General features: G+C 41.5%; 1 protein-coding gene across 1 annotated transcript in view; it reads left to right on the top strand.

The window, feature by feature from the left end:
* EFHD1 (EF-hand domain family member D1) overlaps nt 1-23,539 on the top strand; it is a 45,788-nt gene that overhangs the window by 7,522 nt on the left and 14,727 nt on the right. Inside the window, exon 2 of the mRNA XM_089672323.1 lies at nt 18,740-18,887. Coding sequence (XP_089528449.1) covers nt 18,740-18,887 — 148 coding nt within the window. The remainder of the gene's footprint in view (nt 1-18,739; nt 18,888-23,539) is intronic.

The raw sequence follows: 23,539 nt of genomic DNA, 5'->3' as shown, positions 1-23,539 counted from the left end.
AATTAATGTCCAAATGTTTGACGCAGGTAAATGTGGTACACACTTTTACAAGTGTCAGGCTTTTTTTTGCCCAAAACACTGTTGGCTTCTGGGGGAGGTAAAATGAAATGTCAGTGGGCATGAGACACAAAAAAATGAAAAGGTGATCCCTTTTCATCCCCCTAACCCCTATCTCTGCCATCCACTGCATTTACCTCTGTGGATGATTAGCTTTCATGGCCCACTCTGCCAATTCAGTGATCTGGGGATTTGAAAGATGCTCTTTTCTATTCTTTCTTTCCTTAGGGATGCTGGGACAGATCAAAGCAATTCAGATTAGTCAAAGTGGTCACATGCCAGTGCTTACCAATTAGAATCATTCTGAGCTGTCCCGGCTTCTCTAAGGAAAGGGAAGAAGAGCATGGCCTTCTTATCCCCAGACTGGTACACTGGGTGCTTGGGCATTGAAATCTAATCATCCGCAGAGGTAAACGCGGTGGGGGTCAGGAAAGTGGGGAAGATGTAGTGTTCACCTTTTTTTTAATTTTTTGTGAAATGGTGAACTTGCACTTTAGGTTTGGTTGCGTTTCCCCACGCTGTGAGTTTCTAATCGTATCCTGGCTGCACAGAATTGAATTTCCTATAAAATGAGCTAAACTTATCACACCTAAAGGCAGAAACCCCCCAGTGAGAATGCCCCCATTGAAAAATGATTCCATGGATTTATACAGTACAGTATATGTTCAGAAATGTCCTCTAAATGCATACAAACAGAGGTTTGACAGTGAAAGTGTGAATGAGGCCTCAGACTTCCATGTGGAATGTATCCATTGATAGCTCTGAATCTTTCGATTCTGCTATGTCTGCTATTAGTCCTCTTTTCTTTGCTTGTCTAGTTTATGCCCTGCCCCTACAATTTCCTTATCTTTCTTGACAAGTTCCAACAGTGGCACATACCAGGGGAGGGTCTGATTATGTCCTTTCTTCTGTAGCTGTCAGACTCTGCACTACCCTTGTTCTCTGTACAGAAAGACTTCCATATTGTACCATCAGGCTCAGCAATTCTTTATTATACCGTATAAAGACCCCACGCCACCTTTTTTTTCCCTAGCATTGGCTGGACTTTTCTACAGAATTCACATTTTAGCGGATGTGTTTGGACATGTTGGCCCAGATACTTGGCATTTGTGATTGTGTTTTCATTTTTACTTTTTTGTGTCTTGATCAGTTCTGTGATCTGTGTTCCAGATAAGCTTCCACATACCATGACAGCAACATTTTCAGAGTGAATAGGCTAATTTTCTGGAGGAATGAGGTGGATGTTACAGGGTTAAAACTATTTAAAGCAAGCTAAACCTTAAGGGCTCAGTCATATGTGCCGCAGCCCTTTCAAATGCAATCTGCGGTGGATCACTTTTCAAAGAGCATTTGGCAGGCCTGTTTTCACCCTAAATAGGCTAAACCACTGTGACACAGCCATGTGCAGTGCAAGCAGTTACAATGTAGCCCCATTCACATGAATGGGTTATGTTCAGGGGTGGTACTGGCCACTGAGCGTGACAGGTGGTTTGATTTTTGGCTGAGAAACAAAGCATTGGGGCTGCAGAATGTGTACAGCCTTGAGTGGTTGCATGTCCCTGATTATGTGGGTGGTAAAACTGTGACTCAACTGCTGGCTTTTACTGTCACAAACCACTTTTTTGGGGGATGTTCTGCATGCTCATTTACATGCAATTGTAGTGCATTTGTGATGTCTTTGCAATGCCTTTTTTAGGCATTATTTATTTGTTCTTTTGATTCACTGAATTGCATTCACATGCAAAAAAAATGCAGCCTGCTGTACTTGTTTTAACCATTTCCCACCTGCCCCCGGCATCCCTTTAACCACTTGCCTACTGGGCACTTTAACCCCCCTTCCTGCCCAGGCCAAATTTCAGTTTTCAGTGCTGTCGCACTTTGATAATTGTACAGTCATGCAACACTGTACCCATATGAAATTATCATTTTTTTTTCTTTCTTTTGGTGGTATTTAATCATCACTGGGTTTTTTTATTTTATGCACTATAATCAAAGACAGAAAATTTTGAAAAAAAAAAAGTTTTTCTCTATTATAAAATTTTGCGAACAGGTAATTTTTCTCCTTCACTGATGTGCATTGATGAGGCGGCACTGATAGTCTGCACTGGTGGGCACTGATGAGGAAGCACTGATGAAACTGCACTGGTGAGCAGTACCATTGAGCACTGGTGGGCAGCACTGTTGGGCACCGATGGACACTTTTGGGGCTGTACTGATGATCAGGGCACTGATAACACTGTTCAACAGGTAAAAAGTTTTGGGCATAAAATTAGCTAATCTTACATAATTTTGGGGTGCTGAAAACGAAAATGACCCTAAAAAATGTTGATTGGCTCTAGTTTCCATGATATATTCACCCATCTAATGACGTAAGCCATTCAAAATTATGATGCAACTTCAGCTGCATATTGCACAATTGATACTGGTGACCAATAGAAAATTGCATGTATACTGAGATGATGCAATATTAGCCTTTAATTGCATCACTTCACTGCATAAAGCCGCAGTATCTGTAGCTGATTGTAGTTCGACAGCGTCTTTACATTTCGTTTTATGCTTATATAGGCTACTCAGTAATGCCTCGAACTTGTGTGACTAAAGCAGATAATTTCTGCTATATCTGCGGTGAAATAACTTTTATCTCACAAAAAAGGAGGATAACAGGAATGATTAAGAAAGCCTACAACTTGTATTTTGGCTGCAAGATAGGAGACCAGGACAAGAGCTGGGCACCACATATATGCTGCAATTCTTGTGGGACGGCACTGGAGCAATGGTTGAATGGAAAAAAGGCATCTATGCCTTTCGCTGTGCCAATGATTTGGAGAGAGCCAACAGATCATGTTAGTAATTGTTACTTTTGTATGGTGCCTCCAATTGTAAAAGGGCTAAATAAGAAGAAAAAGTTATCTGTGCACTATCCAAATATTCCATCGGCAATACGTCCAGTTCCTCATGGAGAGGGGCTACCAGTTCCTAAAGCACCAGAATCCTTCGTGGTTAAGTCAAGTGAGGAAGAACCTGAAGCGTGTAGTCACGTGCAGTTGTAAGAGATAGCCCTTTCCTCGAATACAAGAGAAAAGCCAAGAGAAGCAAAACCGACACAAACTGAAGACAAAACTAGTGAGAATCCTAATTATTAAAATGATTCAACTTGGCTTATGGCTATAATTTTTCTTGGTAATCTTATGCAATATATTATGCCATTTAGGCTTTGTTATGTAGTCAATATCACTTGCTTTATATTTGTGGAAAGACATCTATCTATATAATTATTGTGCATTATGTAGTCATTACGCCTATAGTAGAAAACTTTCCGTTTACAGAAAAACTAGAGCCAATTGACAAATTTCATTGTTATATTTGAACTCAGAATGTGAAATTCATTAAGAAATGGATCCTTTTGTTTCCAAAACTGGCAAAAAATAAAAATTTGTTGAACAGTGTAATCAGTGCCCTGATTATCAGTGTATATGTCTGCTTTGACAGTTGCTGGTTATCGGCAGTACATTTTTCACGCTGTGATAGTGTGAGGAAAGTACTACCGACAAGTTTATCTACATGGTAATTAGCTATCGTTGGACGCAGCGGATCATGTGGTAAAAGGCCGCTGTGATTTGTCCTTTTACCATGTCATGTGATCAGCTGTGTCCAAAGGGTGCATGCTGCTGGGGGCGCGCTCTGGGAGGACATTTGACTATAGCAAGGTAAAGAAGTGGTTAAAAAGTTCTGAATGCAGAGGGGCGGGGAAGATCAGCCAGTCTTGTGATTGGCTGTCACAGTAGTCACATGATCCGGAGCCAGTCCCGCTGGCCTCCATTCATTGGGGGGGATCAAGAGCTGTCTTTCACAGCTCAGTCTCTGTGCTAGGCTTCTGAAAAACTCATGATACAAATGTTATAAATTGAGTTGCAGTTCAGTGAATAAAATAAGTATTTGATCTCTAAGCAAAACATGACTTAGTACTTGGTGGAGAAACCCTTTTTGACAAGCACAGAGGTAAGATGTTTCTTGCAGTTTGTTACCAGGTTTGCACACATCTCAGGAAGCATTTTGGTCCACTCTTCTTTACAGATCTTCTCTAAATCCTTAAGGTTTAATGGCTGTCGCTTGGCAACTTGAAGTTTCAGCTCCCTCCATAAATTTTCTATAGGATTAAGGTTGCTTAATACTGGCTAGGCCTCTCCATGACCTTAATGTGCTTCTTTTTGAGCCACCCCTTTGTTGCCTTGGCAGTATGTTTTGGGTCATTGTCATGCTGGAAGACCCACCCAGGGACCTATCTTCAGTGTTCTGGCTGAGGGAAGAAGGTTCTCATCCAAGATTTTACAATACATGGCCCCGTCCATTGGCCATTTTTAAAGTGGCAAAGTCAGTCTGTACCTTTTAGCAGAGAAACAACCCCAAAGCATAATGTTTCAACCTCCATGTTTGACTGCAGGGATGGTGTTCCAAGGGTCATAGTCAGCATTTTTCTTCCTTCAAACATGGCAATTTGAGTTAATGCCAAAGAGCTCAATTTTGGTCTCATCTGATCACAGCACTTTCTCCCAATCCTTCTCTCAATCACTCAGATGTTCATTGGCAAACTTCCAATGGGGCCTGTAGATGCCCTTTCTTGAGGAGGGGGACCATGCGAGCACTGCAGGATTTCAATCCATGGCAGCGTATTATGTTACCAATGATTTGTTTGGCGACTGTCGTCCCAACTGCCTTGTGATCATTCAAAATTTGTCCCATGTAGATCTGGGCTGATCCCTCGCTTTTCTCATGATCCTGCTTACCCCATGAGACGAAATCCTGCATGAGGCTCCAGATCGAGGGCGATTGATGGTTATTTTGTATTTCTTCCATTTGTGAATAATTGCTCCAACAGTTGTCTCCTTCTCACCAAGCTTCTTGATTATGGTCCTGTAGCCCATTCCAACCTTGTGCAGGTCTAATGTCTTGTCCATGACTTCCTTTGACAGCTGTTTGGTCATTAGCCCATGATGGTGAGGTTTGAATGGAAGAAAGAGAGATACTGTGAACAGGTGTCTTTTTTTATACACATAACATACACATAAGAGTTGTCATTAGGAGCACCTTCTTAAATTGACAGGACTAATCTGTGTACAACATGAGTACATTGCCAGTCTGTGGGAGCCAGAATTATTGTTCGTTGCTAGGGTATCAAATACTACTTTACTCCCTGAACTGCAATTCCAATTTATAAAATTTTGTATTGTGTTTTTTCTGGATTTTTGGTTGATATTCTGTCTCTATCATTTAAAATACACCTATGATAAAAATTATAGACCTTTTCATTTCTTTGTAAGTGGGCAAACTTACAAAATCTGCAGGGGATCAAATATTTTTTTCCCCTACTGTATGTAAAGTGTGTGGGAGTTCAAGCCTACCCTTTTGCTGCCGCACATGTGTTAGGCGGTCATGAAGGGGTTAGGCGCACATGAAAGCACTGCAATAGGCGTATTGAAATACATTCATTTTAGGAGGCTTGAGCTGTCGCAGAATTGAGCATAAAAGCTTTTCTATTGCAGGGACCATCCTTTAGGATTTATTTACCTGAGTGGTTCACTTTCACAGTTTAAGCATTTTGGACAATATATTTTGCAAGCGTGTTTTGAAAATGTCAGATGTTTACAATAGAATGTTTTGCTTTCGCTGATATACAGTCATGGCCGAAATTGTTGGCACCCTTGATATTTCTCCAGGAAATCATGTATTTCTCACGAAACGTATTGCATTAACACATGTTTTGCTATACACATGTTTATTCCCTTTGTGTGTATTGGGACAAAACAAAAAAAGGGAGGAAAGAAAGCAAATTCGACATAATGTCACACAAACCTCCAAAAATGGGCTGGACAAAAGTATTGGCACCCTTTCACAACTGCGGATAAATAAGAATGTTACAAGCATGTGATGCTCCTGTAAACTCACCTGGGGCAAGTAACAGGTGTGGGCAATATAGAAATCACACCTGAAAGCAGATAAAAAGGAGAGACGTTCACTTAACCTTTGCATTGTGTGTCTGTCTGTGCCACACTAAGCATGGACAACAGAAAGAGGAGACGAGAACTGTCTGAGGACCTGAGAACCAAAATTGTGGCAAAATATCAACAATCTCAAGGTTACAAGTCCATCTCCAGAGAACTAGATTTGCCTTTGTCCACAGTGCGCAACATTATCAAGAAGTTTGCAACCCATGGCACTGTAGCTAATCTCCCTGGTCGTGGACGGATGAGGAAAATTGATGAAAGATTGCAACGCAGAATAGTCCGGATGGTGGATAAGCAGCCCCAAACATGTTCCAAAGACATTCAAGCTGTCCTGCAGGCTCAGGGAGCATCAGTGTCAGCGCGAACTATCCGTCGACATTTAAATGAAATGAAACGCTATGGCAGGAGACCCAGGAGGACCCCACTGCTGACACAGAGACATAAAAAAGCAAGACTACAGTTTGCCAAAATGTACTTGAGTAAGCCAAAAGCCTTCTGGGAAAACGTCTTGTGGACAGATGAGACCAAGATAGAGCTTTTCGGTAAAGCACATCATTCTACTGTTTACCGAAAACGGAATGAGGCCTACAAAGAACAAAACACAGTACCTACGGTAAAATATGGTGGAGGTTCAATGATGTTTTGGGGTTGTTTTGCTGCCTCTGGCACTGGGTGCCTTGACTGTGTGCAAGGCATCATGAAATCTGAGGATTACCAAAGGATTTTGGGTCGCACTGTAGGGCCCAGTGTCAGAAAGCTGGGTTTGCGTCCAAGATCCTGGGTCTTCCAGCAGGACAATGACCCCAAACATACGTCAAAAAGCACTCAGAAATGGATGGCAAAGAAGCGCTGGAGAGTTCTGAAGTGGCCAGCAATGAGCCCAGATCTAAATCCCATTGAACACCTGTGGAGAGATCTTAAAATTGCTGTTGGGAAAAGGTGTCCTTCCAATAAGAGAGACCTGGAGCTGTTTGCAAAGGAAGAGTGGTCCAAAATTCCGGGTGAGAGGTGTCAGAAGCTTATTGATGGTTATAGGAAGCGACTGATTTCAGTTATGTTTTCCAAAGGGTGTGCAACCAAATATTAAGTTAAGGGTGCCAATACTTTTGTCCAGCCCATTTTTGGGGTTTTGTGTGACATTATGTCATATTTGCTTTTCTGCCTCTGTTTTATATTTGTTCCAATACATACAAAGGGAATAAACATGTGTATAGCAAAACATGTGTTAATGCAATACCTTTTTTGTGTGAAATACTTGATTTTCAGGAAAAATATCAAGGGTGCCAACAATTTCGGCCATGACTGTATAACGTGGATCCTAGGTAGTTTTTTGTCATTTGTCTCACTTTTTTCCAGTATGTTTGGAAATGTCATGCAGCCTCAGCATAATATTTGGCTCACTCTGCAAATCATGTCCACAAAAACTGTCACCCTGGAGAAGGGTCATAAGAATTGCAGATGTAGAGAGAATGTGTTGAATACTAAAATGTCATGTTGTAGCGCAAGGCTTAATGTATTATGTCTTAAAGGCTGTGGTTTTAAAATGTTTTCTTTTTTCCCACTTGGATTGATATGAACTTTTTGCCTTTTTGGATATTTCACATTTACCATTGGTAGACAGTAGGAGGGGTTCTTAGAGAATATTTCTTGAGTTCTTGCTACCGTTTTACTGAAAATAGACCTTTTACTGTTTTGCTGAAAATAGGATAACAACCCACTTCCCCTTCTTCTAGCAGAGAAATTAAGTCAGATTTGTTTTGCTGTCTGTGTTCCTGTTGACAGATTCCAATTACCGGAGTGGGGCTCATACAGCAATACAAACGTTAGAGAGGTACTAACCCTTACACACTACACTCATGAATGTGTTCTTATTGCTGTTTGTGTCCCCTTTGGAGAGTTTTCCCTCCCTTCTTGTTCTGGTGGCAACAGAAAGTGAAGAGACACAGATGACAGTTATAACCTGACCCTTCGCACACTGTCCAAGAGATAGAGGTATATATATATATATATATATATATATATATATACACAGGTGAAACTCGAAAAATTAGAATATCATGCAAAAGTTAATTTATTTCAGTAATGCAACTTACACGGTAAAACTAATATATGAGATACTCAGTACATGCAAAGATTTGTCATAATTGTGATGATTATGGCTTACAGCTCATGAAAACCCCAAATCCACAATCTCAGAAAATGAGAATATTGTGAAAAGGTGCAATATTCTAGGCTCAAAGTGTCCCACTCTAATCAGCTAATTAAGCCATAACACCTGCAAAGGGTTCCTGAGTCTTTAAATGGTCTCTCAGTCTGGTTCAGTAGGAATCACAATCATGGGAAAGACTGCTGACCTGACAGTTGTGCAGAAAACCATCATTGACACCCTCCATAAGGAGGGAAAGCCTCAACAGGTAATTGCAAAAGAAGTTGGATGTTCCTAAAGTGCTGCATCAAAGCACATTAATAGAAAGTTATGTGGAAGGGAAAAGTGTGGAAGAAAAAGGTGCACAAGAAGCAGGGATGACCGCAGCCTGGAGAGGATTGTCAGGAAAAGGCCATTTAAAAGTGTTGGGGGCTTTCACAAGGAGTGGACTGAGGCTGGAGTCAGTGCATCAAGAGCCACCACACACAGACGGATCCTGGACATGGGCTTCAAATGTCGTAATCCTCTTGTCAAGCCGCTCCTGAACAACAAACCATGTCAGAAGCGTCTTACCTGGGCTAAAGAAAAACAGACCTGGTCTGTTGTTCAGTGGTCCAAAGTCCTCTTTTCTGATGAGAGCATCTCATTTGGAAACCAAGGACCCAGAGTATGGAGGAAGAATGGAGAGGCACACACTGAAAGATGCTTGCAGTCCAGTGTGAAGTTTCCACAGTCTGTGTTGATTTGGGGAGCCATGTCATCTGCTGGTGTTGGTCCACTGTGCTTCATTAAGTCCAGGGTCAACGCAGCCGTCTACCAGGAGATTTTGGAGCACTTCATGCTTCCTTCCGCAGATGAGCTTTATGGTGATGCTGACTTCATTTTCCAAGAGGACTTGGCACCTGCCCACACTGCAAAAGCACCAAAACCTGGTTCAATGACCGTGGGATTACTGTGCTTGATTGGACAGCAAACTCGCTTGACCTGAACCCCATAGAGAATCTATGGGGCATTGCCAAGAGAAAGATGAGAGACATGAGACCGAACAATGCAGAAGAGCTGAAGGCCGCTATTGAAGCATCCTGGTCTTCCATACCACCTCAGCAGTGCCACAGGCTGATAGCTTCCATGCTACACCGCTTTGAGGCAGTAATTGCTGCAAAAGGGACCCAAACCAAGTACTGAGTACATATGCATGCTTATACTTTTCAGAGGTCCGATATTGTTCTATGTACAATCCTTGTCTTATTGATTGCATGTAATATTCTAATTTTCTGAGATTGTGGATTTGGGGTTTTCATGAGCTGTAAGCCATAATCATCACAATTATGACAAATCACAGCTTGAACTATCTTGCTTTGCATGTAATGAGTCTATATCATATATTAGTCTCACCTTTTAAGTTGCATTACTGAAATAAATGAAGTTTTGCACAATATTCTAATTTTTCGAGTTTCACATGTGTGTGTGTGTGTGTGTGTGTGTGTGTGTGTGTGTGTGTATGTGTATGTGTATATGTGTGTGTGTGTGTATATGTATATGTGTATATATATATATATATATATATATAACCTTTCCTATGGGAAGAATACGGCCGGACATTTCTGCTGGTTCCCTGCATATTATACTGATGCTTTTGCATAAGCTGCTTGAACACTTTGCCATGAGAAGTCGACAACAAGGTGAGAATAAAAAATGCTAATATTTTTATTGTAGATGAACACTTTGCCTCTTCACCCCCGATAGACAGAACAATTTTTACATTTCTGCTATGGACCTGTTTATTCAGCGATATCTTTGTCATTACTAAGGTAACACACATATTGGTTTTCTTAAGGAACAGGACAAACCAGGCTTTCCTTTCGTGATATTGTCTTGCAACAATGATTTTTTTTTTTCACAATCCTTAGACAACAAAATCTTTTTTTCTTTTTATTTGAACAGTGCTTGTTAAAAGTATATGTCAACCATCACCTTGTAATACAATCCATTCCGTTTAAAATAGAAATGAAAGGCAAAGTAAGTGTGTGTGCGTTTTATAAGTGATCATATAAATTCTGGATTACAACAATAATAAGGGTTAAACAGAGAAACATTTTATTAAAAATACATTTTTTTTGTCTGGTTTCTTTAACTGACTTAATCTGCAGATTGAAGTTCACCCCTTTGATCTGCAGATGAATGAACAGAAGGATACAAAAGTAACAACATGTTGCATCATATCTTTCTGTAGTGTCTGAGCATGTGTCATTTATAAACACTATCAGATTGCTTTTATGACAGCTACAGCTGCTGACCTTCTCTGTTTACACAATGCCTGCTTTAGGCCAACATAGTTGTTTTGTTGGGGGGGGGGGGTGTCCATGGTGAACAGGCAGAGAGACTGGATGTGCTGCACTTATCTTGTGTACAATGGTGACTTTTTTTTTTTTTGAGGCATGAATAGCAACTAGTTAAAGTTAATCTGTGTTTTAAGTTTGCAAGGCAAACTAAAAAGAATTTTCAGACCTCCATAGGCCCACACAACCCGTTCTGTCTCTGAAAGTGAATTAAAAGCCCTGTGTGACCTGCAGCAGAGTCATGGCTTATACATGGCTATGGACCACCTTGCGATATTGCTGAGTGGCCCAGTGCTGTCACATGGGCTAGACGGCAATAGGCCACTTAATGGGCAAAGCACAGGTTTGCTTTTTCAGTGGTAAGTAAACCCTGACAATGCACTTTTTGTATTGGGTTCTTTTTCAATATTTTGTTGAAAGCATTGCATTTTGTTCAATAAGTGCAAAAAAATACTTGTTGGTCTTGACCATTATCTCATCAGCTGCAACCCAACCCCATTATAGATAAGAGGCTGGGAGATATTCCATGGTCTCCAGCGGTGATCCCTATCCTCTGTAATGCAGCACTGACGACCTGTGCTCCACCCTTCTTATACCTGTCCTCAGCTCATCCCTTGCTAACCCTCCATGCTTTGCACAGCTGACTCCCTGTACGCTGCCTGACTGTCCCTGTCTTCTACCTTGCTGAGGTCTCATCCTCTGCCCCCCTGACATTTTTTTTTTTTTTTTTATTGCATCCCCCACATCAGGCTAGATCTGGCCCTGATCAGCATCTGCAAGATCGACTGCTGTTGAGCAGGACCGGCCATAGATAGATTGAAGTTTGTCTGGTCCCTGCTGAACCAGCTAAATTTAAATCCATGGGAAGCTTTAGGCCACATTCAAATCTCGTGATTTTGGATCGCGAGTGGAATGGCTGCAAATCCACCCACAATCCCAATTGCTTGGCAATCGCAGTACAATGAGCTGCACGTGTTTGGGTGCCATTATCCTTCAATGGCAGCCCAAACGCGATGAAACAGGATTACATGGCAAATCGCTCCTTTCAAAATTGCGTGAAGCTTGTCACCTTGAAAAGGAGCAGGAGCTTTTTTTTGGGCAACAAACATGCAAAGGGCAGCCCATTCAAATGAATAGGCTGCCCTATACGACATGCAAAATCACGTGACAATCGCCTGTCACATCAAAAATGTGTGAATGCAGTCTTAAAGTGTTACTAAACCCTGGACCCTGCATTCACTATATCTGGTCTCCCACAGGACACAGAGCATGGAAATGCAATTATCTTAGGAAATATAAACTGTTAAATACCCTTTTCTTATCAGCATTTAGAGCAGTCTTGTGATTTCTGACAGTGTGAGCACTGGTTAAAGCTTGTAGGAGAAGTTTTTTTTTTCTGTTCTAGGAGGATGCAGAACCCCTTACCTCTGGACAGTGCTGATTGTCCCTGTGCTGATCACATGCACTCTGCCTAGAAAAAAAAACCTCTCTAGCAATACACACCAAACTGAGCATGTGCAGAGTATCTCCACATGATGCGTCCGATCAGGAGATAAGAGGGGGACACTGGAAGAAGGGGAGGATCAGAGAAGACAGGATAAAACTGCGTTTTTACACAATGCAGACAGGGGCGGACTGACCATTTGGAAACTCGGGCACTGCCCGAGGGCCTGGGGTCAGTAGGGGGCCCCATGAGATGCTCCTGGTACCTTTTTTCATAGGCTTTTTTGAGTTTGGGCAAGGGCACAGGGGCCCCATGATCCACTATTGCCCAGGGGCCCCATGAGTTGTCAGTCCGCCCCTGAATGCAGAGAATCACAGTGAGTGTAACAATCATGCATTACTGCATATACAGACTGATTTTGCTGTTGTGGGATTAGTAACACTTTAAGGCTTTCCCAAGTGCAAATGGCCATCCATCCATTGCCCCCAGTGTGAGCCACTTTCAGAATACAATGTCCTGGCTGGTGGGTGGGGGGGGGGGGGGGCAGGGATGGTTAATTCTTCCATCCATTTCATTTGTGTGGATGGAGGATTCTGGGTTTTTTTTGTTTAGCCCGATGGTTGAACAAGAAAAAAAAAAATCTGTCTATGCTCAGCTTTAGTACCGCCACTTGTGCTGATTAAAAAAAAAAATCTTAATCTTTAAGTCAGCTTGAGACACCATTCTATACAAATGTGTACAAGTATGGGTTGAACAATGTGCGAGAGTCGGTGGAGTATAACCGTTGTCCTTTATTGTGAAGCAGTCACTAAGCAGCAGTGCCATTATAATATAGTTAGAAGGTTCCCAGACCTTTGTCCCTGAAACATAATTATTAAGCTTAGTAACTAGATCCATGTTCCAGCACTCTGATACACATACTGTGCTTGTTCCTCCTTCCTTGTACTGTGCATTCCATGTGATTTGGTTCAGTGCGGATTGTGTTAGGAGTTCTATTTGTCAGTGTAATGTTTTATTTGACTGATTAAGCAGCCTGCTAGTATAGCATGACCATCCGTGCTGCTGGATGACGTATACACACTGAGCTCTATACATTTCATCATCCTGCTGCTCTTGTCTATAAATGGGCTCTGTGTGTCCTTCTGATACCAGCCCCCCTCCTATCACCCGGCTCAATCTTCCCCTTTCTAACTTCCACCCAACACACAACCATTTTTTTTAAGCATCAGCCCATCCAGAATCCATGTGAACCAAAACTGTTTCCCTTTTCTGCACACGGCTATTTTTAGCTGTGTTCCCAGAGTACTTTGTTTCAGATAGTTTTAACCCTGGAAGTTTTGGCACCCAGGGGATTCAATTATGTAAAAGATGCAAAGTAGAGAAATGCAGAGGAAAATGATAGCTAAACATGATTTGTTTTTTTTTTAGGCCACTTTCACACTGGATTTTTGCCAACTGCAGCAAGAATCCAGCCAATTGCTGAGTCTGGATTCAGAGGTCGATTCAGATGTTGGTGTCTGTACATATTTCCATGTAATTACACATGGAGCGTTTTACCTGCGGTTTAGTCTAGGTTCACACCTATGCGTTTTCTGCTGCGTTTTGCGGAAACGCACAGCAGTCTATTTAACTTGATTTCCTATGGGACAGGTTCACATCTCCACGTTTTCACCCGGTGCATTTTTTGGAAAGGGTTAGGAACTTTTTTAAATGCAAAACGCTGCATTTTTGATTCTATAGACTTCAATGGAGATGCTGCAGAAAAGCATGTAGTGAATTTGTGATGCATTTTGCATTTTATTCTGTCCAGTAACAAGCAAAAACAAGAAAAAAAAAAGCATTAAAAACGAATGTGCAAAATGCACTGTAGAAACAGATCAAAAGCAAACTGCGTAGGAGTGAACCCAGCCTTAGGGCAAATGATCGCCTCTGGATGCAAACAACTTGCACTTTTCCCTAACCGCAGGTAATCGCTCATTGTGGGCAGCTACAGCTATCGCCAGCCTGTCATTTCTTTGTACAGGCTGAGCAGTCCTAACTCTCTCCATCTACTTGTGAATCTAGCTGAAGGATTGTGCTACTGTTTCCTTGTTGCAGCTGCCATTAAAATCCCATGAGAATGAGGTATTAAGCTGGTGATACACTAGTAGAATTTCATTTGAAAAATGTTTTTGTAGTAGTTGTTCGATTTTTCTAATCTTTAGTGGGGCGTTGGTTTTCGATTATTATGATAACAGTTAAGGAGTGGGATGGACATTTTTTTTTTCTTGAGCAAACACATTTCTAACCGTGTATGCGGTTTTTGTAGTGAAATTCCATTCATACAAAAAGTGAATGTTAAGGGCAAAGGAAATTTTGAAGTACTTTTTGAACATCTGTCAAGTCTCTTGCCACTGATGAGTTTTTTTGTTTACAAACGTTTTTATTAAGGAATAGACTGCAAAAACAGCATAAAGTATAATATACTACAGAAAAAAGGCACATCTGTAATCATTCCAATAAGGTACAATCATGTAAGGCATAAAAGTTAAGTACATGAGCAAGGTAGACAGGAAGGTAGGCAGAGCAATAAGGCTACCAACAGAGGAACACTATCAATTAAATCATGAATATTCATTAGTCAGACAATAAATGGCTGAGTTTTCCAAACATCCCATTTTCTGTCAGATAAGTGCATCCTATCCAGTAATGTATAGTGAATACGGTCCATGAGCATCACCACATCGACTCTTCGTAGAACAGAGGCCAATAGTACTTGGGTGATGGCCCATAGGGTTGAGACACAGATGGTGAAAATTAGCCTCAGTCCGTATTCCCAAGATATGGGCTCCCAGTAGGCAAATCTGCATAGATAAATGCACCGGGGTATCTACCGCAGCAGACGCCACTTCAGAGATTTTGCGCCATACCAATAAAAGGCCGGGACAGGCCTAAAATGTATGCACAAGGGTACCAGCAAGGCCACAACCCCGGAAGCAAACGTGGGACGTCCATGGAAACATGATGTGTAGTCTAGAGGGGGTATAATTCCAAAGGGTTAATACCTGAAGGGCAGTCTCACGGACAGATATCTAGAGCTCTTACGTATGTTATCCACCATGGAGTCCCAGTCCTCTTCAGAGAAGGTGACACCACTATCAGCCTCCCATTTCTGTCTATACAAGGGGGGTGAGAGAAAGATAGTTGCCAAAAAAATGTGATACAAATCTGAAATAAGACCCCTACCGCTAGGAGAGTCATGGCTAATATGTTCAAAAAACGTGATCTGGGACGAAGGCATCAAACCAAAATGTGAATTGAAAAAATGCCTTATTTGCGGATAATGTAGTATTTGAGAAGTGGGATATCAAAAAGCGTTCGTAATGTCTCAAAAGTGATCTAAGACCCACCTCTTTGAAAATCAGATAATCTGATAAAGGATCGATCGTACCACCAGGAGATGAAAATGCCGCAACAAAATTCGGGTTTCCAAAAAATGAAACGGAGGAGTAAGCTCTAATTTAAGTTTTTATAATGGGACCAAAGTATCAATGAGTGGGCAACAATTGAATTATGGGTCAACAACGAGCGAGGGGGAATTTTCGCCCATAATAGACCCGGTAGGTAGAATGGGCTTATAGATTAAGATTGTGTGTGTGTGTGTGTGTGTGTGTGTGTGTGTTGAATAGAGAATCTAGGTGAAAGCTGATTGTGGATGGTCATCATTAACCTCCACTACAAAGGGACATGGGATCACATGTGAAACACCTGTAGTAGGAAGTAGACTGTGTTGCCCCAGGCAACCAGTAAGGTAGGAGCTGTCCTGTTTTTAGTGCTGATTGCATTGGGGCTGAGAGATGTATGTGCTGGTCTCTTTTTAATGTCTGCAGAAATCAAACTTTGTATAGCTAAAGCTTTAGAATTCAAAAGATGTTATTTTCAGAATCTTCGTCCAGTTATCTAAGAGTGACAATGCAACAAATGTTTTTGATTTTTTTTTTTTTTTTTTTTTTTGCTCATTCTGATCAAAGGACAAGGATGGAAATTTTTTTGTCAAATATAATAAGGAACTAAAAAATTTCAAAATACAAACAAAAGTCTACAGGTGTAAGGCCAGCTTAAAACAACTAGAAAAGCTACAATTTCTAGGGAAATTGTGTGAAGTGTTCTTGCCTCCACCAGTAGTCTACAAGTCACACTCTAGTTTTTGTCACTCTGCTGCCTGCTCACACACCTGGGTTCCTATGGCAACTCACTCTACAGCAAGGGCAGAGAAGAGCGGTTAAAAACAAACTGCTCCAACTTGCTCACTTCACTGGCGGTTGCCATCTTCAAACGGTTGTAGTTTAAAAATGATAAATCCGACACCGAAGAGCTTTATATTGTGAGAATCACAAGACCCAGACCTACATTTTGATGCATAGTATGTCTCTGAAATATTAAAAATGAAGGCACAGTCGCAGTTTAGAAATTGCCCTTTAAGTTTGAGGTGGCTAGAGTGGAGTTTCAATGAATATCAATGGGTGGCGTGAGTTGCAAACAAATGGTCATATTGTGAAAACTATCAGGACTATGGCTTAGCTGTGGACATTTTTAGTTGCAGCAGGGATAGCTGAACGTTTTGATATAAGATTTGTGTAGGTGGGCTTGAAAATGAGGGAGTGATGGCAGTTTAGAAATCGTGTCCTGATTTTTCGTCTCACACTCTAGCTTTTGTCAGCTCCCACTCTAGTTTTGAACATTCTGCCATTCATTCCTATGGGACCAATTTCACCACAAAAACGCCGATATTTCGTGGACCATTCGGCGAAACAGTCCACAAAGTAATAGCACAACAATCGGGAACAATCCGCACGTTTTGCTATATTACTGTCTATGTAGTGTAAATACTGTGGGAGGAGTTAGGGTGGTAAATATGGCTATAATAATATATATATGTGAGATAACAGTAAGTGGTCTTGCCATGCAAGAACACTTAACAAGGCTATCCAAAGACAGGTAGTTATGCCATTGTTAGGAGATAAGCGATCTGGCTGTCCTCACCCCCTGAATACAAGCGCCTCTACATATCTATAACCTGCTGGTGCACAGTGAGAGAATTGTGTGATAGAAATCCATGGGTAGTGCAGAAATATGTCTGCCTGCTGGATAATGTAAACTTGGCCATATGCTAATAGATAATCTAGCTTATCCCCAAATCTCCTACTGAGACTATTGCATTCTTCAAGCCAGTGCTGGCTACTGTCAGAACAGTGATTTCAGCTGATTGGCTGGAGTCACAGTTCAAGCAAAAAATATCCACCTGGCTCCTTTTGATTTTTGGATTGGAGGATGTCAGATGGACACTCACTGCTTGAATTTCGGCCAGTTCAGCAGATGGCTACTTATTTATAGATTTATAGAAATTGTGTCTAAAATCGGTGAGTACCAGAGCTTTACTAACATGCTGATATTACAAGTACCGGTTATCTGGAACACTCAGAATTGGCAGGTCACTCGTGTTTAGGGGCTCTGCACATAGCATAGATGCCTGAGGGAGGCTGAATTGTGCCGGAGTGGCAACCCTGTGTTTTGTGGCTATATTTTAGTCTATAGAGCCTTACATTTAGGACTCTTTTACGTTGGTGGCTGTACATATTCCAAATCCATGATGCTTTGTTCAGAGCCACGCATTTTTAACTTGGGTTGCTGAATTTTACAGGCACTATCACCTGTGAAAATGATTTATTTCAGATACTTGTATAGCGCCGTCAATGTACTCAGCACTTTACATATATATTATACATTCACATCAGTCCCTAACCCTCAGGGGGTGTAAAATCTAAAGTCCCCAACTCATATTCATACATACTCATACTAGGGCCAATTTAGAGAGTATCCAATTAACCTACTAGCATGTCTCTGGAGTGTGGGAGGAAACCAGAGTACCCAGAGGAAACCCACGCAGGCACAGGGAAAACATGCAAACTCCAGGCAGGTGGTGCCGTGGTTGGGATTCAAATCAACAACCCTAGTACTGCCAGGCTGGAGTGCTAACCATTTAGCCACTGTGCTTGCCTAGATTCATGGGGCTGCACTGCAACCACAAGTCCAGTGGTTGGCTTGTAGTTGTAGAGCGGTTTTGCAATGTAGAACTGCTGTTTGGTTAAAAAAAAAACAACAGGTGTTAGGAGACAGCAGTAGCACCTCCTGAAGCCTGTCAGATGCTATACTGCCCTGTAAAAAGCTATCCATCATGACTTGCTTTTCAGAGGGCGGTAAGCTTACCACCTTTCTGAAAGAGCCCTTAGACCAGTGGCTGTATGAGCTAAAGGGGGCCTCAGATGTGGCCCCTGACATCACCAAAGGGCTGAATATAGTGTTCAATATATATAATGTTTGAGAGGGTTTTTGGAACTCTAATAGAGGAAATGAGGGTCAGAGATATGCTATGGTTTTGGCTGGGGATCTACAGAAGAAAATATGAAACTGGGAACTGTTACTTGAGGCTAGTAGAAATCAATGCTATTATCCTAATCAATGTTTCCACTACAAACTGCTAAGGTCCGAGGGCCACACATAATAGTTCAAAGGGCCGTAGGCTGGACACCAGGACCTTAGACTGTCACGATTGAGGGCAGGCTAGTCTGGAGTAACACACAAAACATAGACTGCCTGACTTTGGTATCAACCTACACAAGGGTGAAGATGTGAAAAATAGGCTTTTTTTAGTGGTTTTGAGACCTCTTCAATATTTGCTTCTAACGTGTAATTTTTAATGCATCCTCTGCAGGTATGATACAGGACATGATAACTTCATAGATTTAATGGAGCTGAAGCTGATGATGGAGAAGCTGGGAGCGCCACAGACACATCTAGGGTTAAAGAACATGATCAAGGAAGTAGATGAAGACCTTGACTGTAAACTAAACTTCCGAGAGGTGACCTTTTTCTTTTCATTACACTTCATTTGAAGCCATTAATCAAACATTAAAGCAATTGCCCTTGATTTTCTTACATTGGACGTCTTCTGTGTAAATAACTGCATTTCCTGCTGCTGTTTACATTTCCCCCTACCTGTTAGGGTTGAACTTTAGAGATAAAGTAGTTCAGCGTTTCAGGTTAGTTTTACATCAGGATCAGGTCAGGATTTTATCCTTTTCACAACTGAAAGACGTGCATTCAGAAGAGTTCCCATAGAAGTCAATGAGCTTGAATTTGCACCTGAGCCAGACCGCACTGCTCAGAAAACTGACAGTACTCTTTTTCAGTTTGCACGGAATCCGCACTCCAGCTGCACCAGACATACACTCACCGGCCACTTTATTAGGTACACCTTGCTAGTACTGGATTGCACTGCCTTAATTATTCATGGCACAGATTCAACAAGGTGTTGGAAACATTCCTCAGAGATTTTGGTCCATATTGGCATGAGTTTCTGTTGTCTTTCTATAATATCGGACCAGTCTGCCCATTCTCCTCTGACATCAAAAAAGCATTTTCATTGATCAGTAGTTTTTGAAATACTCAGACCAGCCTGTCTGGCACCAACAACCATGCCACTTAAATCCCCCTTTTCCCCCATTCTGATGCTCAGTTTGAACTTCAGCAAGTCGTCTTCATGATGTCTAGATGCCTAAATGTATTGAGTTGTTGCCATGTGATTGGCTGATTAGCAATTTGTGTTACCAAGTAATTGAATAAGTGTACCTAATAAACACCACAAACAAAAAGGTACACCTAGGTTGATTTCGACCTATGGTCCTCCAAAGTGTCTTCCTGGCATTTTAAATAGTATAGAAATATAAGGTGAAGAGCCGGCAACTCGTTCTCCTGATAAAAGTACTTTATTCATAAAGGGTACAGTGCGAAAGTTACAGCAGCTTGCGCCTATTGGTAAAAACCTTATTCATAGCCCTATGACCCCATTACCATTGCGTGAGCTGCTGTAACTTGCACACTGTACCCTTTATGAATAAAGTGCTTTTATCAGGAGAATGAGTTGCCGGCTCTTCATCTTATACTCCCGTACCTAATAAAGTGGCCAGAGAGTGTATGTGAACAGGCACAATAGAAAGCAATGTCCTTTCACATGTCACGTGAATTGCTCGCTATTGGGTGTTTTTACAGCTGTAACTTTAGAGATTGTGCTCTTCTTTCTGTCCAGCATGGGCAAGGAAAGCAGTGAAAGCTGACCTTACTAAACAGGTAAAGACTAGACAGTAGACTGGCCCATGACTACACAGTGTAGATGGTAGTCTTTCTGTCGAGCTGGCTCTGTGATTTGGGTGTCACAATTTGTAATCACATCATTATGTGCTGTGACTGAAATACCTCTGGTTGGTGGAGCTCTCATACTTCCATAATGACAAATGTCACAAGATATTCAGTAAATGTGTAGGAAGTGCTCTGGGCCATTTCACTCCCATACCAGGCATGTTTTAAAATCTTTTGAAGAGAAAGAAATAATGCTCTTTTCTCCTATGTGCAGTCTCATGTTACTTTTTTCTCCTCATTTCAGGTGAGCTTTCCTTTCACCAACATTGTTTTGCAGCAGTTCCTGCTATGGTCATAGTAGCACAGGAAAGTGCTCATGCATTGTCCCCGTACTGCAAGGGCTAAATGCTTTTTTAGGTCTAGAGGGGACATAAAGAGCTGTTTTCCTTATCCAGTCCCAAGCTTCCTCCAGTATGTAAGACTGGTCCCTTTAGGCTCTTCTCTCCTATGCTCTGGTGGTCACATGTCATCAAGTTCAATGCAGAGACCATAGCTCTGCATTGGACATGAGGACACCAAAGGACAGTCTAGTTCTGGAATGTAGGGGATTAGAAGAGACTGCAACCTGCCAGGAGATTCCAGTAAGTAAAAAGGCTTTTTGTGGCCCTCCCAGACCTAAACAAGCATTTAACCCTTGTAGTGCAGGGACAGCCCACTGCAAGGAAACAGTTTTTCCTTTCCCTTTAAAGTGTTACTAAACCCACAGCAGTAAAATCAGTCTGTATATGCAGTAAAGCATGCCTGTTATACTCACTGTGGAACCTAAGGGGTTAATCCTCTGCATTGTGTAAACAGGCTGTTTGATCTTTTCTTATTTGTCCCTCTTCTTGTTCAAATGCCCACACTGATAAGACAGACTGAACTGTGTTCATCTGCACATGCTCAGTATAGTGTGTATTGGTAGAGAGGTTTTTTTATTGGAAGGTGTATGCATGTGATCAGCACAGGGCCAGGCAGCACTGTCCAGACAGAGGTCAGGGGATTTCCATCCTCCTAGAGAAAACTCCTTCTACAAGCTTGCTACACTAAATAGTGCATTAACATAACACAAACAGAGAAAAAAAATATATATTTTTTTTTTCTCTGTTTGTGTTATGTTAATGCACTATTTTGAGTTTCTTTAATTTTGAGTTTTTTCACAAAAGCCATTGGACATAATCAACATTGCAAGAAAATTTTCAAGTTCTACACTTTTGATTTATTGACTACCGAGACACTGGACTTTATGATTTTTGTCAGTTTGCTTATATGATTATCACTGATAAGGGGGAGGTCTTGGTGCTTTAATACAGGTGGAAATTTGTTGAAAGAGGGAAGATTCTTTTTTGGAATAATTTATTTGTTTTCAAACTTTCAGGGGTTGAAAGTTTTTTCTAATTAGGAATTAGAGTGGGTTTAAGGTTTTTTGGTTTGATATCATATTCACATTGTATTTATAAATAAAAAAACTACATATTTCCATGCAAAAAAAGTACCGCTTTCAGCACAGAAATATGGACATAATCAGACCTCTAGGGAGGGTAACTAAAATAATTGCATTTCCATGTTTGTACTGTGGGAGACCGAAAATAGTGAATACAGGGTCCTGGGTTTAGTAGCATTTTAAGCACTGTAAACATTGCAGAATTTATTTGCACATTTTTGCTGTAAAAGGTGATGTGTCGGGATAATGGGTAACATGTTATGGTGGGGGCAGCACTTTGGTACCTTTTGCTGGGGAACTGGGGAAATGGAGGGCTTTGTCCTGGCACTAATTAACTAATTAGAGAGCGTTTTCACAATTCATCGTGTGAACATTCTCAGCTCCTTTATTAAATCAGCCTAATTTTCGCCAGAAATCCCAGTTCTGTTCAAAAGCCCCAGCTATAGCAAACACAAATGGATTATAGTTTCCACAAACAAGCGCAAAGACACAAGCAACTGCATAGAAATCTTACACCAAAATTCTAATAGAGATGAGGCTATGACTCCGGTAATTTATGTACACCTAATACAGACGTGTAAATTTTCACTGGATTTAGATTGTAAAATGGCAGTAAAGCCAGATTAACTTCACTTTTCTTGCTGATTACTTTCAAAATGTTAAATTAACATCCCCGGAATACATGTATAAAAACGGTCTACCCTTCTGAAATGTAGTTACTTATGCAACAAAGAATTCTAATTTTAATTCCTGTTAGGCTCAAAGTCCTCAGACATGGTGAACATTGTACACTATATATAATCCTCACTGTCCAAGGCTCTGCGTGGGGATGAAGGCTGCTACTGTGCCATCCTCCTACATTGGGTCTGAAAGGGGTTTTGTTAATCATTTGTACAGGGCTGAACCCTAACCTACAAAAATATTTTATAAATTCCAGCATTTGGTCAGTGAAAGTATCCCAGACTATGCTAGTCTGTTTTATTGCAGTATACAACTGCTCTAGTATGTTACTTTAGGAATCTGGCATCCTTCCAGCTAACACATAATACATAACCATTAGCATTTCGTAACTAGTATGTTCACAACCCAAACACTGTGGGAAAACGTAAGAACAGAGTAAAAAAAATTGGAAATAATCTTAAGACAAATTGGGGATACAGAATGTAGAAAAGAGGGGGATACATAAGGTACATAGGCATGGGATTCTAGGTTATAATAGGACCAGTTCAGAATATTATTATACAGTATTTATATAGCGCCAGAAAGGTTTGCTCAGCGCTGTACATTATAGTGGGGGACAGAACATGAGACAATACAGTAACAAAACAATACACAAGGGGTTCGAGGGCCCTGCTCCTTCTAGTTTACAATCTAGGAAGGAGGGGAAAGTGGTACAGGAGGAAGTGGCTGTGGGGGATGGAGTGGAAGGAGGAGTGGAGGAGATCGGCTGTTAGGTGAGGGTGGGGTAGGCTTCCCTGAAAAGATGGGTTTTCAGGGTGCGCCTACAAGTGAGGAGGGTAGGTGACAGTCTGATGGATTGAGGTAGTGAGTTCCAGAGGATGGGGGAAGTCCTGGAGAAGTCCTGCAGTCAGGCGTGGGAGTTGGAGACCAGGGAGCTAGAAAGTAGGAGGTCTTGAGAGGAGTGAAGATTACGGGTTGGGTGGCATTTGGGTATCAGGTTGGTGAGGTAGTTTGGGGCAGCGTTGTGAATGGCTTTGTATGTCAGTGTTAGTAGTTTGAATTTAATGCATTGGGCGATCGGGAGCCAGTGGAGGGAATGACAGAGGGGGTGGCAGAAGAGGAGCGGTTGGTAAGGTGGATGAGTCTGGCCGCTGAGTTCAGGATAGGCTGAAGCGGGGATAGTCTGTGATGAGGTAGGCCGGTGAGAAGGGA

This window comes from Staurois parvus, unplaced genomic scaffold, assembly GCF_062004578.1.
Source record: "Staurois parvus isolate SC_StPar_1 unplaced genomic scaffold, SC_StPar_1.0 ptg000126l, whole genome shotgun sequence".
NCBI classification, from domain to species: Eukaryota; Metazoa; Chordata; class Amphibia; order Anura; family Ranidae; genus Staurois; species Staurois parvus.
The sequence above is the reverse complement of the archived record's forward strand: the minus strand, read 5'-3'. Positions and strand labels throughout refer to the sequence as shown.